This window comes from Bombina bombina, chromosome 3 (assembly GCF_027579735.1).
Source record: "Bombina bombina isolate aBomBom1 chromosome 3, aBomBom1.pri, whole genome shotgun sequence".
In the NCBI taxonomy this organism is placed as follows: Eukaryota; Metazoa; Chordata; class Amphibia; order Anura; family Bombinatoridae; genus Bombina; species Bombina bombina.
In genome coordinates, this window is record NC_069501.1 from 19,410,255 (window position 1) to 19,428,187 (window position 17,933).

At 39.4% G+C, this 17,933-nt stretch overlaps 1 protein-coding gene across 3 annotated transcripts in view; it reads left to right on the top strand.

The window, feature by feature from the left end:
* Nucleotides 1-17,610, top strand: part of LOC128652796 (gastrula zinc finger protein XlCGF26.1-like) — a 232,525-nt gene extending 214,915 nt beyond the window's left edge. For all 3 annotated transcript variants that reach the window (XM_053705729.1, XM_053705730.1, XM_053705731.1), the window contains one exon: nt 16,276-17,610. In XM_053705729.1, coding sequence (XP_053561704.1) covers nt 16,276-17,471 — 1,196 coding nt within the window. In that variant the 3' untranslated portion in view covers nt 17,472-17,610. The remainder of the gene's footprint in view (nt 1-16,275) is intronic.
* The last annotated feature ends 323 nt before the right edge of the window (nt 17,611-17,933 follow it).

Consider the following 17,933-nt stretch of genomic DNA (forward strand, 5'->3'; position numbering starts at 1 on the left):
TTGAGCGAGTTCTGGTTCGGACAAGGAGTATACATGCCCGTAAGGAACACTAGAGCCGGGTAATAGGTCGATAGGGCAATCATAAGGACGGTGGGGAGGCAGGCTTTCAGCTTCCTTTTTACTGAACACATCATGGAAATCTTGGTACTGTTCAGGTAATACATTAGTAGAAGGCTGTAGTAGTAGGTGGTGCTGTAGACAGGTTTTACTGCAGTAGTCAGAGTTAAAATTCACATGTAGGCTATCCCAAGATATGGAAGGGCAATGTAGTCTTAACCAGGGTAAACCAAGAATTAAAGGGTAAAAAGGCGAAGAGATAACGTCAAAAGTTATATGTTCAGTATGTCCAGAGGTAGAGCACATTTGTAATGGTATTGTGTTATGTGTAATAGGACCATTAGGGACAAGGGAGCCATCAAAGATTCTGAGAGACACAGGAGTAGATTTCTTAACAGAAGGAATTTCATTAACTTGTAACACAGATGAATCTATGAAGTTAGCAGAGGCTCCAGAGTCAATAATTGCTTCTAGATGTAGCAGCTTTTTGTCCCACTGTACAGACACAGGAAGTGTACAATAAGCAGAATGTGGGGAGTGTGTAGAGAAACAAGATACTGAATGGAGGCAGGTACCAATAGTTTTTTTATTTAGGACTGGGCATGAGCGGATTTCATGGTCACTTGCAGCACAGTATAGGCATAGGTTTTGGAGCTTTCTCCTACGCCTTTCTTCAGATGTGAGAGGACCACGGATAACACTTTTTTCCATAGGTACAGGCGGATTGGCTTGAGGGGTTGAATCCTGGTGTGGTCTTCTCTTTCTCTTATAGGACTGTTCCAAATGGGAATGTTCTGCTCTTCTTTCCCTGAGTCTTCTATCGATGATGGTAGCTGTTTTAATAAGTTCTTCAAGAGTGGGGGGTAGCTCTGTCCTTGAGAGTTCATCCTTGAGGTTCTCAGAGAGGTTAAGTCTAAACTGATTTCTCAGACTAATGTCATTCCACTGTGAGTCACGGGCCCATTTTTTAAATTCTATAACATAATCTTCAACGGTTCTTTTCGCTTGTTTGACTGCCCTTAGAGCACTTTCTGCTGTGAATTGACTATCCATATCCTGGTATAATGATGACATTGCTGAGAAAAATTGTTGCAAAGAATTTAGGATTGGCTCTTGGTTTTCAATAAAGGCGTTAGCCCAGGTTCTGGCATCCCCATGTAGGTATGATATGACTGTACAAACTTTAATGTGCTCAGAATGGTAAGTTTTTGGTTTCATCATAAACAATAGAGTACATGCAATTTTAAAATCTTTAAATTGGGATCTTTCCCCAGAGAATGTATCTGGGGGGCTAATTGAGGGTTCAGGGGCCTCTGGGATGTTGTGAGTAGAGGTTAATGTAGTAAGAGTTGCTTTTAAATGTTGAAACTCATGTTGTAGGCCCTGCAGGCCCTGGGTAAGTATATCAACTGTGTGAGTCAAATTCAGAATGTGTGTGTTCATTTCAGCAGGTTCCATGTTGCTTAAATATAAATTAAGAAAACACAATCCAAAAGTTTTTTGTTTTTTTTTACACAATGTATATATATAGAAATATATATATATATATATATTTTATTATTTTGGGCTTAGGTATTCTGTCATATCAGAGTTTGTTAGCAGTTGTTGTTAGAGTGGAATCATTGACAAGAGGCCACACCATAGAAAACTGCAATTTGATTTAACTATCAGTAGCAGTCAGAGTCTGAGAGAACAGACAAGACTGCTAGCAATAGTTGGTTAATTAAGGGTTAGCTGGCTAGCAGCTGATACTAATGTTGTGGGTAGATGAAAACATTATCTGAACACAGGGGCTGCCTTGAGATTAATGGAAAAATAAACAAACAATCTCTGTTTTAGATTAGTAGTTCATCAATAACAGTTAGAGACAAAGTTTGTTAATTGCAGTCCATTTAAGCAACAGGTTATAACAAGTTGATGATTAGTGTGTGTGCTGTTAGCAAAGAGAACTAGTAAGATTTGTTGTATTACATATTATAGCAAGCACAGACTTTGTGAGAGTTAATGAGCAGCACACATAAGCATAGATTGTAAGGGAAACAACTTATCTTATGGAAGGAATGCAGTCCTGTATAGGAGATCATAAGAGCAGTGATTGCCAGCAGTAATTCAGTAGTTAAGGTTAAAGGCTTTTCCAGACAGCAGGAGAGGAACAATGCAGCTTCAGTGTGGAGTGTCCTGCTGTTATAGAGAAACTGAAAGTGAATCCAGAAGCAGTGAAAAAGGCTGCAGCTCCTTTAAGTTAGCAGCTGATACAGACTGAGCAGCAACAGCAGTCTGTAGTTGATTGGCTTCAGTAAGTTGCACAGGAAGGAAACTCTCTGCAATTGAAGATACCTAAGCAGAGTGTTAGAGGAAGTGCTGGCTTAAATAGGCTGAAGGAGGAGGGCCATACTTAAAGGGGCAGTAAGTTAGAGCATTACAGCTTCTAACCATTTTCATTCCTTTTAACAAAATAAGGAAATCATTAAATTTGAAGGTATGGAAATTGAACGCCTAGTGCTTAGTCATAGAGGTTTTCGCTCGTAAATCTGTTTCTAGAAAGATTTATTATCGAGTCTGAAAGATTTATATTTCATGGTATTCTTCTCATAAATTCTCTTGGCATTCTTTCAGAATTCCTAGAATTTTACAGTTTCTTCAGGATGGTTTGGATAAGGGTTTGTCTGCAAGTTCCTTGAAGGGACAAATCTCTGCTCTTTCTGTTTTATTTCACTGAAAGATTGCTAAGCTTCCTGATATTCATTGTTTTGTGTACAGGCTTTGGTTCGTATCAAGCCTGTCATTAAATCAATCTCTCCTCCTTGGAGTCTTAATTTGGTTTTGAAGGCTTTACAGTAGGGATGCACCGAAATTTCGGCCGCAGAAAGTTTCGGCCGAAAATGCCATTTTTGGCTATTTCGTTTTTTTAGCCTGTTATTTTCGGTAAAATTATTGTGTAGCATGTTTCAAATTTGATGCTAGCCTAGAGCTGCTGTTTAAGTTTATTACTTGACTTATTGTTCTGCATATAATGAGTTTTCTAGGACTATACTTTATTTGGATACTTAGTAAAAAAAAAAAAAAAACCTGTTAAATATGATTCTGTTACATAGAACTAAATGAAGAATAATACAGTATATTGATATTTATAATTGTTTTAAGTAGGGATGGACCAAAATTTTGGTCGCAGAAACATTTTGGCCGAAAATTGAATTATTGTTTGCCTGTTTTTTTGGTTTTTTTCTTGGTAAAATTATTGAGTAGCTTATTATTGTTTTAAGATATATTTTTGTCCAATTTTAGTGTGTTACTTTCAATAAAAGTGTGAGATTTTTTTATTGGCTCTAATTATGCAAAAAAAAAAAACCTACAAAAATTAATTTGAAAAAAATACATTTTCGGTATCAGTTTCGGTTTTCGGCCAAGTGCATCCCGGATTTTCGGATTCGGTTTCGGTCCAGAATTTCCATTTCGGTGCATCACTACTTTACAGGCTCCTCCTTCTGAGCCTATGCATTCTTTGGACATTAAACTACATTTTTGGAAAGTGCTGTTCCTTTTGGCCATCTCTTCTGCTAGAAGAGTTTCTGAATTATCTGCTCTCTCTTGTAAATCTCCTTTTCTGATTTTCCATCAGTTTAGGGCAGTGTTGCGGACTTAATTTAAATTCTTACCTAAGGTTGTGAATTCTAAAAACATTAATAGAGAATTTGTTGTCCCTTCCTTGTATCCTAATCCTAAGAATTCTTTGGAGAGATCCTTACATTCTTTGGATTAGGTAAGAGCTTTGAAATATTATATTGAAGCTACTAAAGATTTCAGGAAGACTTCTAGTCTATTTGTTATCTTTTCTGGTTCTAGGAAAGGTCAGAAGGCTTCTGCTGTTTCCTTGGCTTCGTGGTTAAAGCTTTTGATTCTTCAAGCTTATTTGGAGTCGGGTCAAGCCCCGCCTCAGAGAATTAAAGCTCATTCTACTAGATCAGTCTCCACTTCATGGGCTTTTAAGAATGAAGCTTCAGTTGATCAGATTTGCAAAGCAGCTACTTGGTCTTCTTTGCATATATTTACTAAATTCTACCGTTTTGATGTATTTGCTTCTTCAGAAGCAGTTTTTGGTAGAAAAGTTCTTCAGGCAGCTTTATCATTTTGATTCTTCTGCTGATGTTTTAAGTTTTTCTTTTAATTTATGAGAATAAACTTATATTTTGGGTTGCAGATTATTTTTTTTCAGCTAAAAAATGGCTGTTTTTATTTTATCCCTCCCTCTCTAGTGACTCTTGCGTGGAGTTCCACATCTTGGATATTGCTATCCCATACGTCACTAGCTCATGGACTCTTGCCAATTACATGAAAGAAAACATAATTTATGTAAGAACTTACCTGATAAATTAATTTCTTTCATATTGGCAAGAGTTTATGATGCCCACCCTTTTTATGGTGGTTATGATTTTTTTGTATAAAGCACAATTATTTCCAAATTCCTTTGTTGATGCTTTTTACTCCTTTCTTTATCACCCCACTAATTGGCTATTCATTAAACTGAATTGTGGGTGTGGTGAGGGTTGTATTTATAGGCATTTTGAGGTTTGGGAAACTTTGCCCCTCCTGGTAGGATTGTATATCCCATACATGACTAGCTCATGGACTCTTGCCAATATGAAAGAAATTAATTTATCAGGTAAGTTCTTACATAAATTATGTTTTTGTCCAGATAGCCTTCATTGAAGACAGTATTCGGGTAAGTATCGATCCTTGCCTTGAAACTTATTACAGGGTCTGCTTTGAGACGTGTGTAAGTTTCAGTGTCATTTAACTGTTTCATAATTTCTTCCTTGTATTCTTCATAACTTTGCAGGACAATTGCACCCCCCTTGTCCGCCTTGAGGATCACTATGCTGGTTTGCTGAGCCAAATTCTTCAATTCAAGTCTCTCAATGCCACTGAGATTATTGTGTGTTGTAGTCTTTGTTGATGTTAGCATCCATCTCGGTCTGCATAAGTCTTGAAAAGGTTTTGATGCTGGCGTTATCGCTAACAGGGTTGAATTTTGATGGTGCCCTCAGTGGTTTGTCCATTTCTTCTTTCCTGGAAAAGAATTCCCTCAGTCTCATGTTGCGTTGAAATTTCTGTAGGTCAATGTAGAGTTCGAAATTGTCTGTTTTCTGTGTGGGGATAAAAGATAGTCTCTTGTTCAAATTTTCATTTTCCATATTCGAGAGCGTGTACTGAGGTTAATGAGTTTAATATTATCCTTCATTATCTCGGGGGTCTGGGCGGTTTTTGCTTTGTACCCCCCACGTCTAGGGTAGGGTCTCGGCCTCCCCCATTTTTTGAGCTTGTGACCACCCCTTGGGCCTCTTTTACCATGTTACTTCTTGGTTGTGAGTTATTTTCTCCCTCTGCTGCAGATCCAGAGCTGTCCATTGTTTGCAGATTCTTGTTTTTTCTGTAATAGAATCTTTTCTGCCTCACACCTTGGTCCCGGCATCGCTCCGGCCTTGGGTTCAGCCATGGGTATACTCTTTTGTCCCTGTAGTCGTTCTTGACTGCCTCCAGTTTATTGTTCTTGAAGTCGATAAGCTCTTTTTCATATGCTTTCACCTGTTCATTTACGGCTAGATTTAGAGTTTTGTCGGTAACGACCCCCGTAGCTAACGCCGGCTTTTTTCTGGCCGCACCATAAAAATAACTCTGGTATTGAGAGTCCAAAAAAATGCTGCGTTAGGCTCCAAAAAAGGAGCGTAGAGCATTTTTAACGCAAATGCAACTCTCGATACCAGAGTTGCTTACGGACGCGGCCAGCCTCAAAAACGTGCTCGTGCACGATTCCCCCATAGGAAACAATGGGGCTGTTTGAGCTGAAAAAAAACCTAACACCTGCAAAAAAGCCGCGTTCAGCTCCTAACGCAGCCCCATTGTTTGCTATGGGGAAACACTTCCTACGTCTGCACCTAACACCCTAACATGTACCCCGAGTCTAAACACCCCTACCCTTACACTTATTAACCCCTATTCTGCCGCCCCCGCTATCGCTGACCCCTGCATATTATTTTTAACCCCTAATCTGCCGCTCCGTAAACCGCTGCTACTTACATTATCCTTATGTACCCCTAATCTGTTGCCCCTAACACCGCCGACCCCTATATTATATTTATTAACCCCTAATCTGCCCCCCACAACGTCGCCTCCACCTGCCTACACTTATTAACCCCTAATCTGCCGAGCGGACCGCACCGCTACTATAATAAATGTATTAACCCCTAATCCGCCTCACTAACCCTATAATAAATAGTATTAACCCCTAATCTGCCCTCCCTAACATCGCCGACACCTAACTTCAATTATTAACCCCTAATCTGACGACCGGAGCTCACCGCTATTCTAATAAATGTATTAACCCCTAAAGCTAAGTCTAACCCTAATACTAACACCCCCCTAAGTTAAATATAATTTACATCTAACGAAATTAATTATCTCTTATTAAATAAATTATTCCTATTTAAAGCTAAATACTTACCTGTAAAATAAATCCTAATATAGCTACAATATAAATTATAATTACATTGTAGCTATTTTAGGATTAATATTTATTTTGCAGGCAACTTTGTAATTATTTTAACCAGGTACAATAGCTATTAAATAGTTAAGAACTATTTAATAGTTACCTAGTTAAAATAAATACAAAATTACCTGTAAAATAAATCCTAACCTAAGTTACAAAAACCTAACACTATACTATCATTAAATTAATTAAATAAAATACCTACAATAAAACCTAACACTACACTATCAATAAATAAATTAAATACAATTCCTACAAATAACTACAATGAAATAAACTAACTAAAGTACAAAAAATAAAAAAGAACTAAGTTACAAAAAATAAAAAAATATTTACAAACATCTGAAAAATATTACAACACTTTTAAACTAATTACACCTACTCTAAGCCCCCTAATAAAATAACAAAGACCCCCAAAATAAAAAAATGCCCTACCCTATTCTAAATTACTACATTTCAAAGCTCTTTTACCTTACCAGCCCTGAACAGGGCCCTTTGCGGGGCATGCCCCAAGAAATTCAGCTCTTTTGCCTGTAAAAAAAAACATACAATACCCCCCCCAACATTACAACCCACCACCCAATCAGATTGAGCTCGCATTCTATTGGCTGTTCCGATCAGCCAATAGAATGCGAGCTCAATCTGATTGGCTGATCGGATCAGCCAATCGGATTGAACTTGATTCTGATTGTCTGATTCCATCAGCCAATCAGAATATTCCTACCTTAATTCCGATTGGCTGATAGAATCCTATCAGCCAATCGGAATTCGAGAGACGCCATCTTGGATGACGTCATTTAAAGGAACCGTCATTCGTCGTTTAGTCGTCGGGCCGGATGGATGTTCCGCGCTGGAGGTCTTCAGGATCCTGCCGCTCCGCTCCGGATGGATGACAATAGAAGATGCCGCCTGGATGAAGACTTCAATCGGATGGAAGACCTCTTCTGCCCCGCTTGGATGAAGACTTCGACCGGATCATGGACCTCTTCAGCCCCCTGCTTGGGCTTGGATCAGGACATCGGAGGAGCTCTTCAGGACGGATCGGTGAACCTGGTAGGGTGAAGACAAGGTAGGAAGATCTTCAGGGGCTTAGTGTTAGGTTTATTTAAGGGGGGTTTGGGTTAGATTAGGGGTATGTGGGTGGTGGGTTGTAATGTTGGGGGGGGGGTATTGTATGTTTTTTTTTACAGGCAAAAGAGCTGAATTTCTTGGGGCATGCCCCGCAAAGGGCCCTGTTCAGGGCTGGTAAGGTAAAAGAGCTTTGAAATGTAGTAATTTAGAATAGGGTAGGGCATTTTTTTATTTTGGGGGTCTTTGTTATTTTATTAGGGGGCTTAGAGTAGGTGTAATTAGTTTAAAATTGTTGTAATATTTTTCAGATGTTTGTAAATATTTTTTTATTTTTTGAAACTTAGTTCTTTTTTATTTTTTGTACTTTAGTTAGTTTATTTCATTGTAGTTATTTGTAGGAATTGTATTTAATTTATTTAATGATAGTATAGTGTTAGGTTTAATTAGAACTTAGGTTAGGATTTATTTTACAGGTGATTTTGTAATTATTTTAACTAGGTAACTATTAAATAGTTCTTAACTATTTAATAGCTATTGTACAAGGTTAAAATAATTACAAAGTTGCCTGTAAAATAAATATTAATCCTAAAATAGCTACAATGTAATTATAATTTATATTGTAGCTATATTAGGATTTATTTTACAGGTAAGTATTTAGCTTTAAATAGGAATAATTTATTTAAGAATAGTTAATTAATTTTGTTAGATTTAAATTATATTTAACTTAGGGGGGTGTTAGTGTTAGGGTTAGACTTAGCTTTAGGGGTTAATACATTTATTAGAATAGCGGTGAGCTCCGGTCGGCAGATTAGGGGTTAATAATTGAAGTTAGGTGTCGGCGATGTTAGGAAGGGCAGATTAGGGGTTAATACTATTTATTATAGGGTTAGTGAGGCGGATTAGGGGTTAATACATTTATTATAGTAGCGGTGCGGTCCGCTCAGCAGATTAGGGGTTAATAAGTGTAGGCAGGTGGAGGCGACATTGAGGGGGGCAGATTAGGGGTTAATAAATATAATATAGGGGTCGGCGGTGTTAGGGGCAGCAGATTAGGGGTACATAGCTATAATGTAGGTGGCGGCGCTTTACGGTCGGCAGATTAGGGGTTAATTATTGTAAGTAGCTGGCGGCGACGTTGTGGGGGGCAGGTTAGGGGTTAATAAATATAATACAGGGGTCGGCGGTGTTAGGGGCAGCAGATTAGGGGTACATAGGGATAACTTAGCTGGCGGCGCTTTGCGGTCGGCAGATTAGGGGTTAAAAAAAAAATTCGAGTGGCGGCGATGTGGGGGGACTTCAGTTTAGGGGTACATAGGTAGTTTATGGGTGTTAGTGTACTTTAGAGCACAGTAGTTAAGAGCTTTATGAACCGGCATTAGCCCAGAAAGCTCTTAACTCCTGTTTTTTTTCTGCGGCTGGAGTTTTGTCGTTAGAGTTCTAACGCTCACTTCAGCCACGACTCTAAATACCGGAGTTAGGAAGATCCCATTGAAAAGATAGGATACGTAATTTACGTAAGGGGATCTGCGGTATGGAAAAGTCGCGGCTGGAAAGTGAGCGTTACACCCTTTTTTCAGTGACTCCAAATACCGGCGGTAGCCTAAAACCAGCGTTAGGAGCCTCTAATGCTGGTTTTCACGGCTACCGCCAAACTCCAAATCTAGGCCTTAGTTTCTTAAGCCAGTCCTCTGTAGTGTCCAGTAGCAGTTTTTGTAAGTTCTGGCCTTCATATTTCCTAATTTCAACTTTGGTTTCTTGCTGTAGTTGGCCCACCTCCTGTACCACCAGGAGTATGAGATCCAGTGAACATTTGTTCAAAATATTGCACCAGCATCCACAAAATGTCTTATTATTACGTCCAAACTTGGGTATGTTCTTTATATGAAAGCCCTTTGGGACATAGTTTTTCCTATAGTATTCGGACAGATATGTCCCATGTAGAGTCAAGTCTTTCTCCCTTTTCTTTAATTTCAGTAGATGTGTGTACACATAGTTCGGGTTGTTAGTCATAGGCCCCATATCTAGGGCATCAAAAAGAATCTCCTTTGCATCCTCCTCTGTAAAGTGAAATACAGTTACTCCAAGGATCACATCCAAGGTATTGTCGCTGTTCGTTGCATCGCCCTCCATGTTTCAAGCAATATAGTGTACTTTCAGTACAGTGTCAATGTGTGAAAATCCCAAAGTGCAGAAGTGAAAAAGTGTGTGTCAGTCCTGTAGTCACAGGTGCTGCTTCACAGAAGGAAATATTAAAAGTCACTTTGTAAGGCCTATAACATTTCGGGTGCTGTAGCAAAGGAATTTAAACAGCAGGCAGGCCAGCACTCACTGTTAATATTTCATCCACCCAGGGTGCTTCCAAAGTATTGATAGTAGTGAAGAAAAGGGATGCACTCGCCAGGATTTTCAAAGTTACCATTTAATGTAACGTTTCGGGGTGTTGCCCCCTTCGTCAGACAATACAAAATAACAATCCACAACCTGTTACAAACCATGTATTTTAAACTACTCTAAGAGATACAGTTTGAGGTCAACACCTGTGATGCCACTCCCACAATTAGCATATAACAGGTGAGGGCCCCCACTGTGCGTGACTATATAATCATATAGACACCAAACAATAAATATATAGTGAACACCAAATCACACATATGCATGAAAGCACCATACAGCAGAAGTCATGCAGGACATTACACAGAACTGGTTTGCAAACCAAAGAAAACAATGAAAAAACCCCAGGGATAGAATAATAGTGCTTGATAAGCTGTAAATACCTTAAGTTGATTGCTGCCGGCAGGTGGTTGTCATAGCAACCATATCAAGAATACTACTGCCCCCAATCAGGGGAGAGGTATATGCAAGCCAATCAAATGTTCTAGGACATGGAGGAGCGCCCAACCCACCAAAAAAATAGATATAGTGGCCAGCACTGGAAGTGAACATAAACATAAAAATCATAAGCATAAAAATAAATATAAATGTAAAGCATAAAAATATGTATACAGCAATAATATGATCCCAAATCATAATATAGTAGCATAAAGCTAGCCAACTGTTGTAAAGTCAACACAGAGCAGGATATTAATATAACCAAATAATAAATTAGTGACCTGTTAGCCTAACAAAAGCCAGATACCGTCAAGCACAGATACCGATTGACGTGCACAACCATTTATATTGTGTACCTTCTCCACTGCACATGTGGCCTGTTTTACGTTGACAAAACAACTGACGACTTGAGGACACAAATGGACAACCACAGGTCAGCCATACGAACTGCCATTCTAAAGGGAACATCGGACCAAACTGTGGCAAGACACTTCGTCCAAAAAGGACATACAGTATTTGATCTGAAATACACAATCATTGACCATATACCACCTTTATCTAGAGGTGGGGACAGATGGAAAATTCTTCTTCTGCAAAGAGAAGCAAGGTGGACTCACAGATTGGGTACTCTGGCCCCGAACGACCTAAATGTTCAGTTGGACTGGCATTGTTTTCTGTAGGGCCTCTCTCCATGGTTAACTGTCTTTAACAGTAGTGTTGTGATTTATTTATATATATATGGAAGGGATGGTCTCCCTACTTTTTCCATGTTTTTATCTAGTCTGCTGTATGGTTCTCTCCTTTCTGGGTTTTCTATCCTAGCCCGCAGAGCTTTATGGTTAAAACCTTGGTCTGTGGACGTGTCATCGAAGTCTAAGCTTCTAGTGATTCCTTACAAGGGGAAGACCTTGTTTGGACCTGGGCTGATGGAAATTATTTCTGATATCACGGGAGGTAAGGGTCATCTCGTTTCTCAGGATAAGAGAAACAAACAGAAAGGATAACAGAGTAATTTTCGTTCCTTTCGAAATTTCAAGGGAAATTCTTTCTCTTCCTCCTCTAAATCAGGACAATTTAAGCCTACTTGGAGACCCAACCAGTCTTGGAACAAGGGTAAACAATCCAAAAAGCCTGCTGTTGAATCCAAAATAGCATGAAGGGCATGCCCCCCAATCCGGGACTGGATTTGGTAAGGGGCAGACTTTCCTTCTTCGTTTCTCAGGGATACATACTGGAGTTCAAAAATGTTACTCCCCGATGAAGATTTCTTCTTTCAAGATTATCTGCAAACCAGACGAAAAAAGAGGCATTCTTACATTGTGTAAGAGACCTCTCCTCCCTGGGACTGATTATTCCCGTTCCAGTACAGGGGCAGGGTTTTTAATCAAATCTGTTTGTAGTTCCCAAAAAGGAGGGAACCTTCAGACCTATCTTAGACCTCAAGAGTCTAAACAAGTTTCTCAGAGTTCCATCATTCAAGATGGAAACTATTTGTACGATTCTTCCATTGATCCAGGAGGGTCAATTTATGACGACAGTGGATTTAAAGGATGGATATCTTCATGTTCCTATCCACAGAGATCATAAAAGGTTCCTGAGGTTTTCCTTTCTGGACAAACATTTTCAGTTTGTGGCATTGCAGTGGCGCCTTATTTGGACGATATTCTAATCTAGGCACCATCTTGTCAACAAGCAAGATCTCATACCGACGTTGTGCTATGCTTCCTGAGAACTCACGGGTGGAAGGTAAATCTGGAAAAGAGTTCCCTAATCCCGAAGACAAGGGTGACTTTCTTGGGAACTCTAATCGATTCTATAGCTATGAGAATTTTTCTGACAGAAGTCAGGAAATCAAAGATTCTAGATACTTGTTGAGCCCTTCAGTCCACTCCTCGGCCATCAGTGGCCCAGTGCATGGAAGTAATCGGACTGATGGTTGCGGCAATAGACATCATCCCGTTTGCTCGGTTCCACCTCAGGCCTCTGCAGTTAAACATGCTCAGGCAGTGGAATGGAGATTATGCAGACTTGTCTCCTCAAATAACCCTAACAGGAGATGAGGGACTCACTTCTATGGTGGTTGTCTCTGGATCATCTATCCCTGGGAACCCGCTTTCACAGATCGTCCTGGGTGATTGTGACAACAGACGCCAGTCTTCTAGGGTGGGGGAGCTGTCTGGGGCTCCCTAAAGGCTCATGGAGTGTGGACTCAGGCGGAGTCTGTTTTTCCTGTAAACATCCTGGAACTAAAAGCGATTTTCAATGCTCTTCTGGCCTGACCTCAGTTGGCTTCGGCCCAGTTTATCAGATTCCAGTCAGACAACATAACGTCAGTGGCTTACATCAATCATCAGGGAGGAACAAGGAGTTCCTTAGCGATGACCGAGGTAGCCAAGATAATCCAGTGAGCGGAGACCCATTCTTGCCATCTGTTGGCGATCCACATCCCAGGGGTGGACAACTGGGAGGCGGACTTTCTGAGCAGGCAGAATTTCCATCCGGGAGAGTGGGAACTCCATCCGGAAGTGTTCTCCAACCTGATTCTCAAATGGGGTCGGCCTGAGTTAGATCTCATGGCATCTCGTCAGAATGCCAACCTCCCGAGATACGGGTCGAGGTCCAGGGATCCCCAGGCAGAACTGATAGATGGTCTGGCGGTTCCTTGGTCCTTCAGCCCTGCATACCCATTTCCTCCGTTTGTGCTTCTTCCGTGGATCATTGCTCAAATCAAGCAGGAGAGGGCATCAGTGATCCTCATTGCGCCTGCTTGGCCTCGCAGGATTTGGTATGCAGATCTGGTGGACATGTTATCTCTGCCACCTTGGACACTTCCGTTGAGGAAGGCCCTTCTAATTCAAGGGCCCTTCCTTCACCCAAATCTAGTTTCTCTGAAGCTGACTGATTGGAGACTGAACGCTTAATTTTATCCAAGCGGGGCTTTTCTAACTCGGTCATAGAGACCATGATTCAGGCTCGTAAGCCTGTAACTAGAAAGATTTACCATAAGATATGGCATAAATATCACTATTGGTGTAAATCCAAGGGCTACTCATGGAGTAGAGTTAGGATTCCCAGAATTCTATCTTTTCTCCAAGAAGGTTTGGAGAAGGGTTTATCGACAAGTTCCCTAAAGGGTCAAATCTCTGCCTTATCTGTTTTATTACACAAACTCCTGGCAGAGGTCCCAGATGTACAATCATTTTGTCAGGCCCTGGTTAGGATCAGGCCTGTGTTCAAACCAGTTACTCCTCCATGGAGTTTGAATTTAGTTCTCAAAGTTCTTCAAGGGGCTCCGTTTGAGCCTATGCATTCCTTAGATATTAAGTTGTTATCTTGTAAAGTTTTATTTCTTGTTGCCATTTCTTCAGCTCGTAGAGTGTCTGAGCTCTCGGCGTTGCAATACACTTTGCCTTACCTTATTTTCCAATCAGATAAGGTAGTTTTACGTACTAAACTAGGTTTCCTTCCTAAGGTTGTTTCAGACCAGAACATTAATCAGGAAATTCTTGTTCCTTCCTTGTGTCCTAATCCTTCTTCTCAGAAAGAACGTCTTCTGCACAATTTGGACATCGTCCGTGCTTTAAAATTTTACTTACAAGCGACTAAGGACTTTCATCAGTCCTCTTCTTTAAACCACAAAACTAAAATGGAGCGCTTCAAACCTAACTCTGCAGTTGGAACGCAGCTGAAAAAGATTTTGGGGTAGTATCCCTACACTTTGCAGCAATAGGTTAATGCGTTTTCTTTATATGCATATAAGTAAATCAATAAATCACAATCACATGTAATTAAATAAAATACTATATAAATGTACAAATAAAAAAAGTATATATATTTAACATTCACATGTAATAAAAACCTTATTTTTGAGTTCCATACAGATTACTTTACTTTTCGTTCTGTTTTTCAAAAAGCTCAGTTTTTCTCTCCTCTCAATTTCAATCTGCTGCTCCTTTTAAAGCACTGGTGTAGTGCCTGTCAAAATCATACTCCAAATCAAAAAAAGCAACCTAGAGCCCAGAAAAGAAACACAATCTAAGTGCAGAGATAATGATAAAAACGTACTCCTGTATTACAATACAAGATTGCACTCACAGACTCCAACCTCAAACATGTGAGGTATGATATCAGCAATATACTGGATTCCTCATGGCACAGGTTTCTCTTCCTTCTGGTCTTTGCAGCTGTTCAGCTGTTTCCACTGTCTCTTTTTTTCTCCCCTCACAACAGAGTGCACAACTTGAGAGAGTGCCAATTCTGGCTGCCAGTACTAGTGTAAAAAAAAATCTTGCTACCGCAACTTGGCGTGTCAAAGGGCTGGCTCGCAGACACTCTAATCTCACACAGTAGTTTTGGGTGCATGGCGTCACAAACGTGGGCATGACTTGACGTGTTTTGCAGGGCTCCTCCCTGCTTCTTCAGAGGCTCTCTTCTTTGTAATTTTTTCTGGGAAACATAGAGGTCAGAACCTCTCTTTCTTTTTATCTGAGGAGTATCATCCGTTTTGCATATGAGACTGCTGGACAGCAGCCTCCTGAGAGGGTTACGGCTCATTCCACTAGGGCTGTTGCTTCCTCATGGTTATTCAAAAATGAAGCTTCTGTGGAACAGATTTGCAAGGCTGCAACTTGGTCCTCTCTTCACACTTTTTTCGAAATTCTATAAATTTGACACTTTTGCCTCAGCTGAGGCCGCTTTTGGGAGAAAGGTTCTTCAAGCAGTGGTGCCTTCCGTTTAAGTTTCCTGTCTTGTCCCTCCCGTATCATCTGTGTACTCTAGTTTGGGTCTTGTATCCCATAAGTAATGAAGATGATCTGTGGACTCATTGTGTCTTTAAAAAGAAATGAAAATTTATGCTTACCTGATAAATTTGTTTCTTTTTAGACACGATGAGTTCACGGCCTGTCCTGTTCTTTTAGACAGGTTGTTAATTATTGTAAACTTCAGACACCTCTCCACCTCGGCTTTTCCTTTCTCTTCCTCACTTCGGTCGAATTTATTTAATAGCTCTGCTGTGGTGCTCTTTGCCTCCTCCTGCTGACCAGGAGGTGAATATCCCATAAGTAATGAAGATGATCCGTGGACTCATCGTGTCTAAAAGGAAACAAATTTATCAGGTAAGCATACATTTTCTTTTTTAAATGTTTGCTATAAAATATTCCTAAATGTATAGTAAATTGCTCTTAGAGGGATAGTAAACACTAAAAATGTTATTGTTTAAACAGATATATAATCCCTTTATTTACCATTCCCCAGTTTTGCATAACCAACAATAATTACTTTCTATCTAAACCTCTGCATACTGCCTCCTTATCTCAGATTTTTTAACAGATTTGCATTTCAGGCAGTTAGTTAGTGCTGACTCTTAAATAACTTATTGTGCGTGACCACAGTATTATCTATATGAAATACATGAACTAACACCCTCTAGCTGTAAAAAACTATGAAATGCATTCATATAAGAGGCGGCCTTCAAGGGCTTAGAAAATTAGCATATGAGCCTACCTAGGTTACCTTTCAGCTAAATACCAAGAGAACAAAGCAAAGTTGATGATAAAAGTAAATTAGAAAGTTGTTTATAATTCCATGCCCTATCTGAATCATGAACGTTTAATTTGGACTTAGCATGAAGCCGGCGGAAAGGTGGAGGGGTCATAGCCTTCCCCTTACTCTTGTGGTAGACACTCATTTAGAACAGTTAAAATGTCCTCAAATTATTATTAAATTGTGTCATCAATAACTAACATTAATCCCATTATATTTCTTATCAACAGGTGAATTTACTAACTGCAGTAATCATTCTCCTAGTCTTGGTGAAAATACAGATACTTATTTCAATCTTCTTCAAAATCCAAGACGCAATGTGGGAAATGTATGTTCTGAATATGGGACATGTTTTTCCAGGAATCCAAATCTTCTAAGACTGAAAATTCATACAAGAGAGAAAGCATTTTCATGTTCTGAATGTGGGAAAACTTTTACTGTAAAATCAAATCTTAATGCACATCAGAAAATTCACACAGGAGAGAAAGCTTTTTCATGTTCTGAATGTGGGAAATGTTTTCCTTGGAAATCAAAGCTAATTCAACATCAAAAAACTCATACAGGAGAGAAAGCATTTTCATGTTCTGAATGTGGGAAATGTTTTACCACAAAATCATATCTTATTAAACATCAGAAAATTCATACAGGAGAGAAAGACTTTTCATGTTCTGAATGTGGGAAGTGTTTTACTTTGAAATCAAGTCTAATTCAACATCAGATAACTCATACAGGAGAGAAAGCATTTTCATGTTCTGAATGTGGGAAATGTTTTACCATGAAATCAAGTCTTATTTCACATCAGAAAATTCATACAGGAGAGAAAGCTTTTTCGTGTTCTGAATGTGGGAAATGTTTTACCATGAAATCAAGTCTTATTTTACATCAGATAACTCATACAGGAGAGAAAGCATTTTCGTGTTCTGAATGTGGGAGATGTTTTACTCAGAAATCAAGTCTTATTACACATCAGAAAATTCATACAGGAGAGAAAGCATTTTCATGTTCTGAATGTGGGAAATATTTTACCAAGAAATCAAGTCTTATTTCACATCAGATAACTCATACAGGAGAGAAAGCTTTTTCGTGTTCTAAATGTGGGAAATGTTTTGCCATGAAATCAAGTCTTAATACACATCAGATAACTCATACAGGAGAGAAAACTTTTTCATGTTCTGAATGTGGGAAATGTTTCACCTTGAAATCAAGTCTTATTACACATCAGAAAATTCATACAGGAGAAAAAGCTTTTTCATGTTCTGAATGTGGGAAGTGTTTTACCATGAAATATAGTCTTATTACACATCTGAAAATTCATACAGGAGAGAAAGCTTTTTCATGTTCTGAATGTGGTAAATATTTTACTCAGAAATCAAATCTTATTACACATCAGAAAATTCATACTGGAGAGAATGCATTTTCATGTTAGGGGAAGGATTAGTTTCACTGGTGTGGGCCCAAACTATAGAATTAGCTCAGGAACTCCTGAAGCTTGTTCTGTGAGAGTTTGCTACATTATTTTTCTCTGTTAAAATAACCTCTGTTTAAGTAAAGAGTTTCAAAACCAAGTGAGTTTTTCAATTGTTTACTGTGTAAGGGGTGCAGTTGAAACTTTTATTTCTCCAACATTGGTGTGTCCGGTCCACGGCGTCATCTATTACTTGTGGGATATTCTCCTCCCCTACAGGGAAAGGCAAGGAGAGCACACAGCAAGAGCTGTCCATATAGCTCCCCCTCTGGCTTCGCCCCCCAGTCATTCTCCTTGCCGCTCTGAACAAGTAGCATCTCCACGGGGATGGTGAGGAGTTTGTGGTGTTAGTTGTAGTTTTTTATTTCTTCTATCAAGAGTTTGTTATTTTAAAATAGTGCTGGTATGTACTATTTACTCTGA